At 39.9% G+C, this 18,568-nt stretch overlaps 1 protein-coding gene across 1 annotated transcript in view; it reads right to left on the reverse strand.

Annotated features, from left to right (window-relative positions):
- Positions 1–5,830: 5,830 nt before the first annotated feature.
- rad54b (RAD54 homolog B) overlaps positions 5,831–18,568 on the reverse strand; it is an 84,677-nt gene continuing 71,939 nt past the window's right edge. Inside the window, exons 17-20 of the mRNA XM_052022627.1 lie at positions 18,059–18,320; positions 14,346–14,412; positions 9,307–9,507; positions 5,831–6,923 (exon numbers count right to left, since the gene is read on the reverse strand). Of these exons, the coding sequence (XP_051878587.1) occupies positions 6,703–6,923; positions 9,307–9,507; positions 14,346–14,412; positions 18,059–18,320 (751 nt within the window). The 3' untranslated portion in view covers positions 5,831–6,702. The remainder of the gene's footprint in view (positions 6,924–9,306; positions 9,508–14,345; positions 14,413–18,058; positions 18,321–18,568) is intronic.

Genomic DNA, 18,568 nt, shown 5'->3' on the forward strand with positions numbered 1-18,568 from the left:
ATGGTGTGAGAGTGCTTCTCCGTGAAGGCAACCTGACAGCAGTGGGCATAGACGCAAGGTAACGGGCCAACCGCTAGATGGGATGATTATTGATCCTTCTCTGTGAATCTTCGGGATTCTCTCGCTGTAGATGTGTTCAAGGCTGTGATACAGTTTTGGACCACTTGGTGATTCAAGAGCGGAAAACTGAGTTGAGGCCAAGGATCAGATTGGCGATCCAGTACCAGAGGGCATGCATTTAAGGTGAGGGGGGTAGGTTCAGAACAGACATGAGGGGTACGTTTTTTACTGAGAGAGTGGTGGATGCCTGGAATGCGTTGCCTGATAGGGCGGTGGAGGCAAATTCATTGGGGGCTTTTAAGAGGGGCTTGGATGGGCACATGAATGAGAGGAAAATGGAGGGATATGAGCACTCTGTAGGTAGGAGGGATTAGCTATGTCGGCACCTCATTGTGGGCCGAAGGGCCTGTTCTGTGCTGTACCGTTCTATGTTCTATGTAAAGCAGGCTTGTGTACTCACCCTCCCTGGATTTCTTAAGATGATATAACATTCAGCCTGGATTTAATATCAGATCCATGCAAGGGTTAGTCACTTGTGGCTCCTGTTCCTTATGACTGCCCAGTGACTAAGTGGAATGTACACTTGCTGCTGTTGGCTGGGGACAGGAAGCAAATCTCCTCTGTTGCAGGATCCTCTCAGGGTAATTAAAAACTGAAATGACCTTTCATCAGAGCACTTGAAATGTCTTTGACTCATGTCAGCAGCTTCTGTCAAATGAGTTTTTCTAGATTTTTTTGGTACTGATTTTAGCTTTCCAGCATCTGAAGTATTTTATATAACATGACAACTTCACTTCTGGATTCACAATTGATGAAAAACTACTTAGGGTGGGGTACAGAATGTACCTTGTCTATCTCAGTGATCTGGAGTACTAGAACTCATTTCAAACAGTTTGACTGGAATTAGGAGTTACTTCTAATACCAGTTCTAAAACAAGTTTTAAATTGTATACTTGGTAGCAGTTTTGTTTTTATTTTAATAAAGTTAAACAACATCAGTCAAGTTTCGTATCATTTGTCTCTTCAAAATGAACAATTTATTAAGTTTAACAATTTTTAAAAATGAACAATTTATTAAGTTTAACAGTCACATCCAAGTGTATTTGGTTAAACATATCTTCAAAAGACTAAAGGCCATCAAACCAAACTACACTAATGCACTAATTGCAAAGATTGTTAATCAAAAGTGATTAAAATAACAACCTATTATAAGATTTAAGTGTGGGACAGGGGAGGGGTGTGCTCTAATCCCAGCTACTCCCATCATGCTAAATTTGCCTTCACCAAATGAAGAACTTGAGAAATGTAAATGGACAGTGTTATTCAATAATTCTACAGAGTCTCCGATCTATTATTAATTAGATACAATTAATTATTTAGTCTACCACTGTTTTTCATTAGGAAAGGAAATTCAAATCAAGCCTCTGCTTGTGATTGATGCGACTTCTATCCTGTTGTATGTCCATGCGGCACATGTTACATGAACAGATTGACCCACTGACACCCAGCTGAGGACTTGCCTCCCATCATCCTTCAATTGTCTTACCTTTTAAAGTGACTGGAGCAAACTCGCAAGCACACTAATGGGATTAAGGTTTACATTAAGAGCCTGGTATTCTGCCTTTTTACAATCCTTTTACTCTGGTAAATGCCCTTCCAGAAATCTCTCAATAGATTTCACCATTCTCCGGTAACTGGGTTCCATGTGCAGCCTTGGATGGCAGCTCCACGGGGCGAGCCTACTGAATGTAGCTTCAGATGTCGTTGGTAAGGCTCATAGTGGCAGCACTGATATTCTTAGTTTCCACATATTCTCAGCAGTTCTTATTATGTAACTTATTTATTTTACGTTGCAATACATTTATTGGGTGATATAACTGTTGATTAACCAGTACCTGTTAGGGAACAGAAGTTTTATTTTATTTTCCAGGCTCAGATATAAAGAATGCAACTGGGAACTTAAGAAGCTGCAGAGTAGTGAGCTCTGCCCAATACATCACGGGCACATCCGTCCCCAACATCGGGAGTATCTACAGGAGGCGCTGCCTCAAGGTGGCAACATAGTCATCAAAGATCCCCACCACCTGGGCCATGCCATCTTCTCGCAGCTACCATCGGGCAGGAGGTACAGAAGCCTGAAGTCCCACACCACCAGGTTCAGGAACAGCTACTTCCCTTCAACCATTCAGTTCTTGAACCAACCGGCACAGCCCTAATCACTACAGTTCAGCAACACTATGACCACTTTGATCACTTTGCACTAAAATGGACTTTGCTTTTTTGTTCTGTGTTTTCTTGTAAAAATTGTGTATAATTTATGTTTAATTTATGGTCTTCTTGTGAATGCTGCTTATCTGATGCTATGTGCCTGTGATGTCGCTGTAGGTAAGTTTTTCATTGCACCTGTGCACACATGGACTTGCGCAGATGGCAATAAACTTGACTTTGACTGTGGGTGGATATTAGGTTTGTTAACATCTGTAAAGTTAACTCAAGAGCCACTGCTGGATACGATGTAGAGAAGAAAACTGGAGCCAGGGAATAACGTGTGAATGACAATATAAGGACATCCAGTGCAAAATACTCCCTTCCTTCTGAGTACAAGAGTTGACCACTCTGTGCTAGCTCATGGTAATTAACCCTCAGTCTCAGTCTGATCAAACCCTTTTCACTACTTTGATTCTAAATCTTTCAGAAGTTTTGTCAATATCCAGCTCTAAAAAGGAAACCTTAATTTCTTCTGCCATCTGAAGCAGTCCTCTCATCTCCTACCTTCCATTTCTTTCTATATACTGGAATACATCATTGGCACGTGTCTATAATCTGACCCCTAACAAACCAGAAAATGTCAGAAGCACTGAAAAGACCAGGAGCATCCACAAACAGAGAAGCAGAGTCAATGTTTCACATCAAGGAACCTTCATCAGACCTGGAAAGCTGAGAAAACAAGTGTGTTTGAAGTAGGAGAGAGAAAAATGAACACGTCCATGATAGAGGGCAGAACTAAGTTGTCAAAGTAAGATTAAATACCAGAAGTTAGAAGAAGAAACAAATTGAAGCTGAAATATCCAGCAAAAAGGTTGGTTACCTGAAATTGCTGCATTGAATATTGAGTCATGTGGCAATATGCCCATATGGGAGACTAGGTGCTGTTCCACAAAGACTCACTATCTTCCAGCACCAGCCTAATTTGCACTCCCTCTGGTCCGATCAACAATTGGATCTTTTGCTGAAGTAAATGATGCACTGACGCTGTTGTTGAATGACAGAAGGGTGAATTGGTACTGATGTTAGCGAACAAAACCGGTATCAACCAAAACAAAACCAATGCAAAATGGAAGAGAACTGGTTACATGGCCATCTATGAAAAGTATTTGAAAGAAATGAAGCCCAACAATTGGTGAGGTAGCGTCTATTCCCTCATTTGCAAACCGAGGTTAACCACAATCATACATGTTGAATTCTAGACAAATAATTATATCTTTCAGCCGGTTAACCACACATAAGTGCGAGCCTTGATTCATCCCTAATTACTTAGAAAACAACAAGTAAGCACATCATTGGCTATTCTATTATCCAAGGTGGTATTACATGATCTTGGGTAAATCACGAAATGAAAATCTGTACAACTACAAAAGATGGGAGGACATAAAAGAACAATTTTATGTAGAGAAGCGTTACTTCTTAGAACGATGGAGTATTCTCTACTTGGCTGGATGCGTGCATCTCCAACATTCAAGGAGTTTGATGCCATCCAGGATAAAGCAGCCTCTTCACCAACACTTCGTGCTTGTATGTGTATTATTGACAAACTGCATTGCAGTTTTTCACTTAGGCTACTTCAACAGCACCTCACAAACCCATGATCTCTGTCACCAAGGTCAAGAGCAACAGGTACATGGGAACACCACCATCTACCTGTTCTCCTCTAAATCATACACCATCCTGACTTGACAATGTATCTCCGAGTCTTCATTGTTGCTGGGTCTAAATCCTGGATCTCCCTCCCCAGTAGTATTCTGAGTTTACCTTCACCAGAAGGACTACAGTGCTTCTCATCACCATTTTCTCAAGGGCAATGAGGGCCGAGCAGTAAATGCTGGCTTTGCTTTTACCATCCAGAGTCAATACTTAAAAACACAAGTTGTCACTATCAAATAAAGGAAAATTTTAAGACTTTATTACTTGACTATGGAAATTTGACGACCCTCCTATTCATTTAGAATTTCTAAACATTTAGAGCTCTGATTATTTGAGTAAAACCCTGGTACACAGTGTTCAGACTTGCAGTAAGATGTTACAAATGGTTTTACATACTCAGAGCTTAGCATTATCCGATAGGAGTTTATATAAAAGCAAAAACAAGCGCTGGAAGAATCAGCGGAGTAGTCAAACAAGCTGCTGGAAGAACTCAGCGGAGTAGTCAATGCTCATGCCATTGGGTTGTAGCCTACCCAGGCGGAATGAGCTGCTGTTCCTCTAGTCTCCTTTCGCTGGCGGTGGAGGAGGCTGAGGACAGACAGGTCAGTGTGGGAACGAGGAAGGGAGTTGTAATGGCGTGTTAACCGGGATCAAGGTGGCCCTGGTGGTTGAAACGCAGGTGCTCAGGAAAGCGGTGGCCATTTGTGCTTGGTCTCATCAATGTGAAGGAGGCCACAGTAAGAGCAGCAAATGGAAAGGACAAGGCCTGTTAAGGCTGTTTAGATCCCTGGATGGTGGTGAGGGAGGAGGTGTAGGAGCAGGTTCTGCACTCCTGTGTTGCAGGGGTAAGTGCCTGGGAATGGGGAAGGGTGGGTGGGGAGGATGAACGAACCGGAGAGTCATGCAGAGAGTGGCCCCTGTGGAAAGCAACAGGGAGTGGAAGATGTGGCTGGTGGTGGGATTGCTTTGCAGCTAGCAGAAATGACAAGGAATGATGTGCTGGATGTGGAGATTGGTAGAGTGAAAGGCAAGGTCCAAGGGACCTCTACCTCTTGTCTGGGTGGGGGGAGGTGCAGTGAGAGCAGAAGAGCAGGATATTGGCCTCGCTTTCCCTCTTCATAATATATAAAAATATATATAGATAGATACAGTATACATGAATTAGTTAAGATATTTGCTAAATAATCCATTCCATGCCCATCTACTGAAAAGATCTTATTAAGGATTAAGATGGAACCATCTTCAAAATATATTTGCAGAAACAATTAAGTGTTACATGAAATCTGCTTGTTGGCCCTCATCTTAGTAAATGAGGGCTAATACTAATTACACAAGCAAACTTCTGAAGTGTATTATTAATAATCTACTCGGACAAAGGTGAAATGTCAAAGTCTTGTTGGGAATTTGGCTTATGAGAAGATCGTTGCATTGTTACTAGCCCCTGGTATGAAGGCAAGTCTCTACTCCATTACACACAGAGAGTTTGGAATGTTGACATGCTAGCCCCTCCAATAGCTCAGAGGATACATCTGTAGTAAAAAAAAGACTATTAAGGTCTGATCCCTGGTCTTTGCTGAATTAGTTCTTGGCCTGGTTGGACCTGCAATAGGCTTGGAGAGAGGGTGGAACCCACTGCAATTACTCTCATTCTCACTGCTTGCTGGTCAAGTTACTGCCTATTAAATTATTTGCTGTAAGACCTTGGAATATCCTTGGATTTAAAATTAAAGCCATTTCAATCCAGTAATTCCTACTGGAAAGTATACAAGGAAGGTCTATTTACACCAATATATCAGCCATTGAGATGCAGGATGGCACTTAAGGTAGCAGGACTTGCATTCAAGCTGGGTATTTTACACCAGAAAGTTTATTTAACGTAACGTCTACTTAAAAAAGAGATACTACAAACCGCATCCCACAGAACTCACATAAAATAACACAAGTCAATGATAACAATGTGGACACGGGCTTGATGGGGAAACTACCCAATCGCCTACACTCTGACCAGGAGAATGTGTGTGTGTTCGGATGCCAAATATTTCGCTAGGTTGTTATGCAGTGACTTAAAACAGATACTGCAAGGGAAAGATACCACAAGGCTATCAGCATGTACAGAAATGCTTACACAATTTCACCACTCAAGATGGGAGGAAATTGGGAGATAATGTAAACACCAATCTCTGGATATTTTCACTGCTTGTTAGCTACATGTATTTCACTTATTCATATCATTGTCAGAATATGACAAAAAAATAGTTTATTTGGGTGTTGTGGACAAGCACAGCTGATTAATTTCTGAGCCTGTGCTTTAATTCTGTGCAGGATGCAAGGGCCTTGGTGAAATGGTCAATCTGCCAGACAAATCTCTATGTAATCTGGCTCAAATTGATAATTTGTCATTTCTTACTCCTGTGATCAGTGTGGTTAATCTTAGTAATGTTCTAAATGAATCCTGTTAAGGGATGATTTTTGTACACACAGAAGGAAGGTTGTTCCGGTATCTATCCAGGCTGCTGAATCCCAACACTGTGTCCCTATTCCCAGCAATGATAGTCCCCAACTTGATTAACAACATAAAAAAATAAAGCCTGTGAACTAAGGACAGGCTAGGGACAATCCAAAAAAATATTTATAAAGAATCTACCAAGCTTCTAAACAAAAGTTGGTAGAATTAGAAATGAAATTCCAGTGCAGGTATGTGTAGTCATTTCCATCTTCTCCTCAGCTGAACACACCCTGTGGTGTTGTTGTGTTTTGAAACATGAAGGTTATATTTTCTTTTGCTTTTTCAAGATAAGGATCTGGAAAGTCTTTAATTTCTCCAGAATAGTGCTTCCAGTGCATTAGTTCTGACATAGAAAGGTTTTCCTGAGAATCAACCATTTCTGAATTCCAGCCCAGTTGACAGGATCTAGGAGTTGGAGACTTTTCAGTAGTCTTGGCTGTAAGGACAAAAACAATTCATTGAAATAAACCGGTTTGAGATGCATTCTTAAAAACCTTTTCACAATAAATCTGATGGTTAACACTGGTATAATTCAGCCTTTGGCAGTAACACATTGTCAAGTGTTCCTTCTAGGGATACCTTACAAATCAGAGAGGTAGCTAAACTTTGTTGGTCAGAGAATGGAGGCAAGAGAAGGAAAGTGTAAAGATTAAGTGGAATGAAAAAAGAATGGCTGAAAAGCGAAAGGCATTTGAAAGAAGGAAATAATTCGGGTTAGTAGATATTGGTTAAAGAAAGGCAAATTCTGAGAAAAGCACATCAAATAAATCAGGCAAATTAAAAGTCACATAATGAGGTATTATCAAGCATGGTTAATATTCTGTGTGCTCCCAAGAAAAGTAAAGGGACGAGTGCAGTGGTGCACGTAATCTTTTTAACAAATCGGTCTATAGCCATGAATGATTGCAAATCCAACTTGTGTGGTATAATTTATGTAATGGTTTTGACCTCTTAAACAGTGTGATAATATCGGGATGATAATACTCAGAACAGAACTGTTTCACTGTCAGCCAACTATTTAACTGACCACGAAACTTTCCAGTTCTCTACCAGTTATAACTTGAAGAACTCATCAGTCAGGCAACGCAAGTAAACCGAGCAACCCAAAGAAAAATTCAGTTTTGAAAGGCACGAAAGCTTCGAAATGTAATAGTTCTGGCTTGTTACATACAAAATGTCTGCTTGTATCTAATAAGGGAGGCAATGTGCATGAACTCATTCTGCACCATCCACCACTTATGATAAAGTTTCCTGGCTAAGAAGCAGGCATTAGCCAGGAAACTTTAGGCAGGGGATTCAGTGCTTGGTTGAGGTCCTCTCTGTTTAAAGGGACAGCTAGCGGATTGTCTGTAAAAAGGCAGATTTTAGCTTTTTACTAACTCCACAGTGGAGACAGGAGAAAAAGCTTCAGAACAACTGCCTAGATTTGGATTTCATCCATTTATGATACACTAAATTTGCAGTGTATTTAGTCCTTATCCAGGAACCCATAAAAAAAGTCACCAAATTGGAGAGTGTATTTTTCCCTCTATTTGCTGCAGTAAAACTCTGCACAGTTCTCAGTAGCAGCAGTATGCAGAGGTTGAAGTTGCTGTATCACTCCCACAGACAGCACTGGGAAGCGAGTCAGTGCCTTAAAGTGCACACTGTTTGGCAGCCACTCTAGTATCATCAGGCTGTACATGTTAAGGAAAATGTGTGCTCTGTAAGTATTTTTCATTAAGCATAGTGAAAACTAGCAGTGACATTTGAAATACAGGTCAGGCAGGAACAGAGAGTGAAACATTAACGTCCTATTCAGGGATTTAATGCAGATTGGCTTGATGGCTTGCTCTTCGGATTTGCTTCTCACTTGACCAACAATCATTGGTTGCACCATGTAGATCCAATTTCTGCCAGTAAGGCAGAGATAACCATTGCACATGTTAATGGCATCACCACATGCATGATCAGTGCTGGAAAATGATACCAGTAAATCGCTCTCAGAAGTGCCCAGACCAACTTCTCATGAGTGGGTCTTCTACAAGAAATGGGCACAAACACTTCAAAACACATGCAAGCAATTTTACGTGCAATCTGTGCAGAAAAGATGTAGTGCCATCCAATTTCTAGGTAACCATTTATAAAGGTAAACAGAATTGATCAAGAGTGGTATAAAATCTTACTCACTTAAAGTATTCATAAATTGTACTGACAATACTGGCAGCTGTTCATTCAGCTGCCTAGGCCATTAGCTCTGAAGTTTCCTCCTTCTTTCTTGTTGGAAACATTTCTTAAAGCCTAGCATATCAGATCTAAGATCTCCTTAGTGAATGTCAAATTTTATTTGATGCTGCTCCTGTGACGGTGCATAATACATTTTCCCTGAGTAAATCTGCTATATAAATACAGGTTATTGCGATTGTTCAAGGCTCCTCACACAGTAATGTTTCAGATCTTTGTCATGAAGTCAAAAGAAGAGCTAAGCTGGAGTCAGGAAAGAAGCAAAAAATATGGCAGATGTCTCAGCTCAGCACAGTTCCCTGCATCTAGCCACAGAAAATGAAGTAATTCATGCCAATTAATCTATTCTGACATTAGGAGATTACAAATGATGAAGTAATGTATATCAGCTCGAGCAGGAGTCTTTTATTGCAATGAAGGACATCCTGCTACTACTGATATCAGAGAGATACAAAGTACATGGTCCCTCAGTTTTCCCACTAGCACCTTGGGTCTACTTCTTTGGCACAGAATGGATGATGTAATAATTATTTTGCTTTTTTATTGCTACCTAGCCAAAATCTGGTTTGCAAAATTCATCAAGGCTCGGTACTTACCTGACAATTCTCCATTCTTCAAACAGTTACAAGAGAGGAGGTCATGAGTAAGACAATCGGAGACTTCATCTAATTCAAAAAGATTTCTAAGTTCTTCTAGGGAAAAGCTGGCATGCTCTCTCTTCTTCTTTAGGTCAACCACTGCCCCAGATAAACTTTGCTTACTAATCTGTCGCTGATAAATTTTCTCTTCTATGGTCCCTGTGATAGAAGAAAAAGTACAACTCATTTGTATATGTTTGTTTTTAACCAAATGAACCAACAATGTTAAATCATTATGTGCATTACATGTTGGTCTGACTGAACAGCTACTGTATACATACAGATTCAAGTCTACAGGAGGAAGCAGAACTGTGAAATTTGCTTTAGATTACTTGCAAAGGGCCTATGATGGATCTTTTGTGCAGCAAATTTTTGAGACTCCATCGAGAAGCAAATTCTGCTGGAAATCTGAAGTAAAAACAGAAATGCTGGAGGTTCCACTGAATGAGAAACAGAATTAATATTTCAGGTCAAGGACCTTTTCTCAAAACAAAAACAATTATTGACCTGAAACATTAACTTTGTTTCTCTTTCCATAAATGCTGCCTGACTTGCTGAGTATCTTTAGCATTTTTGTGTTTTTAAATGTGTTTCTATGGTTTCTTGAAGAACTTACAGATAATTATAATTGTTGACAAATATACCACTTAATGTGTGGAAAGATTATCAAAGCAAAGCCAACTTTTCCAGAATCATCCTATAGTGTCACAATATATTTTAATTCACTACGTATATGTCAGCCTTGTAAATTAGAACATCAACAATTAGTATCATGGAGCCAAGATCTGATACCCTATTCTACCAAGTTTCTAATTGTAGCATTATTCTACAGGAAGGTACGACCTAAGGCAAGGTGCCTTCCTAATGTGAGTGAAATATTAATAGAGGGACAGGCATCTGGATATGTCTCGTGCCCACCAGATTCAAGTAGTGGTGAAGCTAACCTCAGCCGTATGTTCTGTGACGTCTAAAACATCAGAGAAGATAAAAATAATGAATAAATCGCATTTCCAACAGCATTGCAAAATCAACAATGATTAAAGGATACAAATGGGATTTAGCTTTGTATTACTATTCTAGAAGACCATTAACACACCAAAACTAGAAAGAAAACTTTAACTAAAATCAACTAGAAAATGAGCTTTATTCACAGAAATCCTTTACTAATTAATACGAGGGTGAAATGATTAAACATTTTTCACATCAATCACAATGAAATGAGCCAGAGAAAGCAGCCAAGACTGAATATCAGGCATACATATAAATTTATAAGTATCTGGGAGAACCCAGTGTTCTGGGCTATCAGACATATTTTTCTCTTTTTTCAAAAAGGATGAATATGTTAGATCTTTTCTTCAACAATTTTCCCCTTGTCCTTCATCACTTGAAAGTGTTGCGAGATGCAAATCCCATTGGGTAGGCACATCCTGCTTTCAAGATGACATGCAGGATCATTGGCAGGTCATTTGACAATGGTCTATGGTACATGCAAATTTGATCAAGTTCTACCTGATATCCATATACGTGTGCTCAAAGCTGGATAATAACTTGGAGCTGAAGGCCTGCCTAACCTAATGAAACTAAAACCAATTAGTTCCCCCGCAATGATTCTTCAAACGGAAACCTCTGTGACCCAACTATCTCAGAAATTGTCACTGAATTATTAATGAGCTCATTTTGCTTCATAGAAAGGACCAGGTACAACAACAACAACAAAAATCACCAAATGAATTATTAAACTTGATAAACACAGCAGTGAAAATACTGTATTCAGATAGAAATAATAACATGATTTTGAAAATTATGTAGTACAAGTATTAAATTTACTGTAATCGGTTTAGTCAAAGCTTAGAGAACAAATAAAGCAGTTTTAAATGCAAGTTTAATGTTTCCATAAAGCCATTGAAAGCCAGTGAAAAACATGGAAAATCTTATTAGGCAATGACACAATATAAAATGGCAATTTACATAGGAACTCAACGACTGTTGAACTTCATGCCAGCTCAGTTTCATAAAATGCGACTTTATGACTCTAAAGCTCCTGATGTGATGCATTTGCATCCACCAACAAAAAGGCAGAGACAGATAAGGATATAAACGTGTCTACATTTTTTAGTGATTTGTTGAAGTGGAAAATAGCGTTTATCAGGAAACTTAGATCATACATCAAATGCTAAAAATAACGGATTGGGTTTCCATAGACAGGCGATCTTTTCCATTTATAATTCAATCTGTGCATATTTATTAGAGCAAAGAACACTACAAACTTTCTTTCTAATAACACTCGTAGTATTTTGGTTAAAAGGTTTCTAAATTTTGAAATTGTTTTGACATGTAGGATGAAATATATCCAATTAATGCTCTGGTTTATCTGTTCATTTTGCACAAAACATGCCATCTTGTGGCCAGCTAGTCTAACAGATGTTATACAATGCTAATGATTTGTTTTATTTGAAACAATTCTTTCCCCTGATAGTCAAGAAACCACTGCTTCTCAACATCTGTGGGAATGTAAAGACAAGAACATTAACATTTGCTATCTCTGCTTTGAAAAAGTGAACTTTTGTTGACTTTCTTATACATAGAACAGTGCAGCACAGGAACAGGCCCTTCAGCCCACAATGTTGTGCTGAACCAATTATGTTAGTAATAAAATGCCCAACTAAACTAATCCCTTCTGCCTACACAATGTCCATATCCTACCATTTCCCTCACATCCATGTGCCATTCTAAGAGCTTCTTGAACGCTCCTATCGTATCTGCCTCCACCCCTACCCCAGTCAGTGCATTCCAGGCACCCACCACTCTCTGTGTAAGATACTGGCCCCGCACATCTCCTTTGAACTTTCCCCATCTCACCTTAAATGCATGTCCTCTGGTATTAGACATTTCAACCCTGGGGAAAAGATACTGGCTGTCCACTCTATCTATGCCTCTCATAATCTTATAAACCTCTATCGGATCTCCCCTCAGCCTCCGCTGCTCCAGGGAAAACAACCCAAGTTAGTCCAACCTATCCTCATAGCACATGCCCTCTAATCCGGGCAGCATCTTGGTAAACCTCTTTTTATTTAGTAATAGGTAGCCAGAGGACTGAGCTCGGAGATGCACAAACTATTTGGGGCATTGAACAGACAGACACAAGAGAAAGAAGGAGGAGTGGCCATTCAGTTCCTCCTGACTGTTCTGCCCTTCAATTAGATGGTGGCCGTTCAGCTGCACTTTCAGGAACTACCTCATATCCTTATTCCCTGAAAATCTAAAATTCTATTGATCTGTGTCTTGAATACACTCGGTGACCGAGTCTCCACAGCATTCTTAGACAGAGAATTCCAAAGATTCACTACCCTCTAGGTGAAGAAATGTTCTCTTGACTCTGTCCCGAATGGCTGACGATCGAGGTTGCGACTGACCCTGGTTCTGGACACCCCAACCAGGTGCAATGTCAGCACTGCTTCTACCCCAAAGAGCTTTGTATATTTCGATGAGATACCTCTCATTTTCCTAAACTCTGCAGAGTATAAAACCATCTGCTTAATCTCTCTGTGTACAACAAACCTGCTACAGAAACATTTTGCAACTGAAATATTGTCTACCAGTGAGTACAACTTAAAGTAATTAGGACATAGAACAGAACAGCACAGGTCCTTCACCCATTATGTCCATAACAACCATGATGTCAATTTAATCTAATCCCTTCTGCCTGCACATGGTCTATATCTCTTCGTCCCCTGCCTGTTTGTGTAACTGTCTAAATGCCTCTTAATCGTTGCTATCATTTCTGCTCCCACCACATCCCCTGGCAGCGCATTCCAGGCACGTACCACTCTCTACGTAAAAAAAACTTGCTTTGCAAATCTCCCTTAAACTTCCCCCCTCACACCTTAAAGCTGTGTTCTCTGGAATTTGACATTTCCACCCTGGGTAAAAGACTCTGGCTGTCTACCCTATTTATGCCTCTCATAATTTTATAAACTTCCATCAGCTCTCCCCTCAGCCTCCGACACTCCAGAGAAAACAATCCAAGTTTGTCTAACCTCTCCTTTTGGCTAATACACGCCAATCCAGGCAACACCCTGGTGAACCTCTTTTGCACCCTCTCCAAAGCCGCTACTTCCTTCCTGTAGTGTGGGGACCAGAACTGTACACAGTACTCCAGATGTGGCCTCGAAGTTTTATACAGCTGCAACATGACTTCCCAACTATTATATTCAATGCCCCAACCATAAAGGCAAGTATGACATACACCTTCCTTACCACCCCATCTATTTGTGTTGTCATTTTCAGAGAGTTACAGACTTGCACCCCAAGATTTCTCTGTACATCAATGCTCCTAGTGGTCCTGTCATTTACCGTATGGTTTCCTCTTACATTTGAACACCTAAAGTGCAACACCGCACACTGACTGGATTAAATTCCATCTGCCATTTCCCTGCCCACATCTCCAACTGATCCTTATTCTGCTGAACCCTTCGATAACCTTCCTCACTATCCACAACTCTGCCAGTGTTTGTGTCATCTGCAAACTTGTTAAACAGCCCATCTACATGTCCGTCCAAATCGTTTATATACATCACAAACAACAGAGGTCCCAGCACTGATCCCTGGTCACACACCTTCAGTCAGAATAACACCCGTCCACCACTCCTCTTCTATGGCCAAGCCAATTTTGAATCTAATCTATGAAGTCGCCGTGGATCTCACATGACTTAATCTTCTGGATCAACCTACCATAAGGGACCTTGTCAAATGCTTTACTAAAGTTTATGCACACAACAGGCAGTGCTCTAGCCTCTTCCATTATCTTCACCAGCTTCTCAAAAAACTCCATCAAGTATGCAAGATACGAGTTCCCCACACAAAACCATGTCGACTATTCCTAATCATGCTTTCAAATGTTTCTGCCATATCCTTCTGAAAGTTGCGATTTATCTGTACTAACTACCCTTTCGAGTAGTGCATTCAGATAAGTAACATATATAGTTAGACAAACAAACCTGTAGTTAGAAGTCTGTAAATGTGCACAGGTCTCCTTTGACCATCTCTCCATACTCTGGCCATAGCCTTCAGAAACAGAAACGTGTAAATACTTTAAAAACTTTAAATTGGGATGAATGACAACAACTGAATAATTCAAGCTCTTCTATAGTCTTATTGAAAATTGTATCTTGAACTTCCAATTACCCTTGGCACAGTGTACTTTTTATATAATGGTGTTTAATCAGTCTATGTGTACACACAGTGGAGCTCTAATACATAATGCTATAGGTAATGGATTTTGATTTAGTTTCAACACTGCCCACATTATAACACAAAACTTGGAAGTGAAGTAAACATTTGGGAAGATAATAGGCTCAAAAGCACACAAATAGTGGCTATTGAAGTGGCAGATGCATGACAAATGAGATTTAATAAATGAAAGTGCAAAGTAATATATTTCAGCAGGAAAGAGAGAAAATGGTACAATTTTGTAGGATATAGAAAGAATTGAGAGATACAAGGTTGCGTGCTCATATCGGTGACGGTAACAAGAGTTTTATAAAGCAGACAGCACATAGTAACCTGGAGATTATATAAAGAATATATCATAATAAAAACCAAGAAGTTATGCTCTGGAAAACTTGTATAAAACACAAGATCAACCTCAACTGCAGTACTGTGCACCACATATTAACATGACCTGAAAACTTTGGAGAGGTTACAGAAGAGATTTACTGGAATGATTCCAGGAGTTAGTGTCTGTAGTTTCACGGATAAACTAGAGAAACAGGAGAACAAAAGAGACGAAGAAGAGATTTGATAGAGTGTTTAAACTTGTGAAGGATTTAGAGCAAATTATGAGAAGCCATTTCCATTAGCCAAAGGATAAATAATTGTAGGGGCACAAACTTAAAGTGACTTGCTAAAGAACCAGAGTTGACATGAAAGGAGGAATTTAAAACAGAGGGATATGTGGGAGGAAGGGGTTAGGTAGTCTTAGGCGAGGTTTAAAGGTTGGCACAACATTGTGGGCTGAAGGGCCTGTATTGGGCTGTACTGTTCTTTGAAAAAGAATTTTTTTTTTTACAGGAGCTATAGTTAGGATTTGGAACACACTATCTGATAGCATTTAATCTGTAGCCATCACTCTAACTTTCAAAAGGAAATTACATAAATATTTTATGGAAAAATTCTCAGTGACACGAAGAAAAAAATGAGGAAACCGAACCAAATGAGATGGCACTGGTTTGATGGACCGAATGGCCTCCTTTTATAAAATATTATTCAATGATTTTGCCCATTGTATTTATCTTCTGAGTAGCTCTTAAGGACATACAAGCAGCTGATTTTAAAAAGTAACAACAGAAAAGTTACAGCAATCCTGTCCTAATTGGGATGGGTATATGGAATGGGGAAAGAATGAGGGACAGAAGAAATGGGAAGATAAACTAACAGCAGAAAAAGATATACAAAGATTGTGTATTTTAGTAGAAATAATAGACAGTAGGATAAATTGCATTGCCTGGGTTTTTACAGCACAGCATAATATACGTTCTGTAGTAAAATGTCTCCCTTTTATTTCCTCCTCTTACTTCTCTCTTGGAAAAAACAAAGCTGTAATAAAAATCTAGAAGGACCAATCAGCCTATTCCTGCTCTTATTTCTTATGTTCTTGTCCTGAGACCATAAGATATAGAAGCAAGAGTAAGCCACTTAGCCCCTCATGTCTACTCGACCTTTCAATGTGATCATCTCTCCTTGCTGCCCTTAATGCCACTTTCCTGTCTAACACCATATCCCTTAATTCCCTTAAAATCTAAATGGAACCATACTAAGACAGCAATTAAAGTCAAACTATCTACCTTTCAGCATATAAATGTTAATAATTATAGGTATTTTGTTTTTAAATATACTACAAATTAACTCAAATTCACAAATTGCATTTTTATATTCCATGTTCATTGAATTTTTGCAGTAAATAACAGCAGAGAGCAAGTATTCAAAATGTGTTAGATTCATGAAATGATTTTGCAGCTATTTTATTCTGAGGTCATTGATTAAATCATATCCTGATTTCTGATCTGAAGAGTCAAGGCATTAACCAACTCACACACTTGCTGAAGTTTCTATTACCTTCACTGTCACCGAAGAAGAAGATCGGTGGAGCTGTGGACAGTGTAAAGGAATATTAGAGAATACAGCAGGATATAGATCAGTTACTGATATGGGCAGAGAAGTGGCAGATGGAGTTTAATCTGGACAAGTGTGAGGTGTTGCACTTTGGGAGGTCAAGTGAAAGGAGAAAGTATACAGTTAATGGTAGGCCCCTTAATAGCATTGAGGTAGAAAGGGATCTTGGGGTCCAGTCCATAGTTCACTGGAAGTGGCTACGCAAGTGGATAAGGTGGTAAAGAAGGCATATGGAACGCTTGCCTTCATTGGTTGGGGTGTTGAATATAAGAGTAAGGAAGTCATGCTGCAGCTGTATAAAACTTTAGTCAGACCACACTTGGAGTATCGTGTGCAGTTCTGGTCGCTCCATTATAGGAAAAATGTGGAGATTGTGGAAAAGGTGCAGAAGAGGTTCACCAGGATGCTGCCTGGATTAGAGGGTATGAGCTGCAAGGAGAGGTTGGACAAATTTGGGTTGTTCTCCCTAGAGCATCGGAGGCTGAGGGGAGACCTGATAGAGGTTTTTAAAATTATAAGAGACATAGATAGGTAGACAGTCAGAATCTGTTCCCCAGGGTAGAAACGTAAAATACTAGAGGACATGTTCTTAAGGTTAGAGGAGGGAAGTTTAAGGGAGATGTGAGGGGCAAGTTTTTTGGGGTTTTTTTTTTTTACGCAGAGCGTGGTAGGTACCTGGAATGGGGTAGTAGTAGAAGCAGGCAGTTTGGTGTTTAAGAGGCTTTTAGATGGACACATGAATATGAAGGGAATGGAGGGATATGAATGATACACAGGAAGAGGACATTTAGTATAACTTGGCATCAAGACGGGCACATCTCGGGCAGAGGAGATTTACAAGGACGCTGCCTGGATTGCAGGGCCTGCTTTATGAAAGCAGGTTGAGGGAACTCGGCCTTTTCTCCTTGGAGCGACGGAGGACGAGGGGGGACCTAATAGAGGTTTACAAGATGATGAGTGGCATTGATCGGGTAGATAGTCAGAGGCTTTTCCCTAGGGCTGAAATGGTTGCCACAAGAGGACAGAGGTTTAAGGTGCTGGGGAGTAGGTATAGAGGAGATGTCAGGGGTAAGTTTTTTACTCAGAGAGGGGTGAGTGCGTGGAATGGGCTGCCAGCAATGGTGGTGGAAGCGGATACGATAGGGTCTTTTAAGAAACTTTTGGATAGGTACATGGAGCTGAGAAAAATAGAGGGCTATAGGTAAACCTAGTAATTTCTGAGGTAGGGACATGCTCTGTACAGCTTTGTGGGCTGAAAGGCCTGAATTGTGCTGTAGGTTTTCTATGTTCGATGAATAGCCTGTCCAGTGCTGTATTGTTCAATGTTCTATGAAGAAGCAGACAATGGAAACTATTTTTACTCTAAAATATAGATACAGTGAAAGTCATGGCAATTCAGTGTTTATGAACTGTTAGCAAGCTACAAACCAGAAAAGGCTTCAGTCTCAAATATTAAGCGGTTTATGAAGTATTACTCTTGCCAGATTCCTTATCTATTACCTGAACATTCATTTCAACACAAACATCAATTGAACATCACCTGAACGTCATTTGCTGGATTCCAGTCGATATCATACAGAACTAATCGAGATGCTCCAATCAGATTTAATCCAACTCCACCTGCCTTTGAACTGAGTAAGAAGATAAAATTTTGGCAGTGTTTGCTATTGAAAGCTTCCACAATTTGTTGTCGATGGCTGACAGGAGTTTGTCCATCCAATCGGGTGTAGCTATATCCAGATGACTTGCACATTTCTTGCAAGATGTCCAACGTCTGAGTATAATTTGAAACAAGCACAACTCTGCAACAGAGAAATCAAAACAAGCCTCCACATGAATAGTGCACCGTGTGAGAGTATTTCTTACAAAACCTGTACTAACATTTTTATACACAAACATACACATTTTTAAGAGAAAGCTGATTTCTGAATAAGGACCTTTAACTAGAAAGTCATGAGGATAAACTTCACAATTTTGTAACCCCGATGGAGAGTGGAAGCAGGCAGACTCCCCAGGATACCACATCCATTGGACTAAATCTTGCAGGGCT

Source organism: Pristis pectinata, chromosome 9, assembly GCF_009764475.1.
Source record: "Pristis pectinata isolate sPriPec2 chromosome 9, sPriPec2.1.pri, whole genome shotgun sequence".
NCBI classification, from domain to species: domain Eukaryota; kingdom Metazoa; phylum Chordata; class Chondrichthyes; order Rhinopristiformes; family Pristidae; genus Pristis; species Pristis pectinata.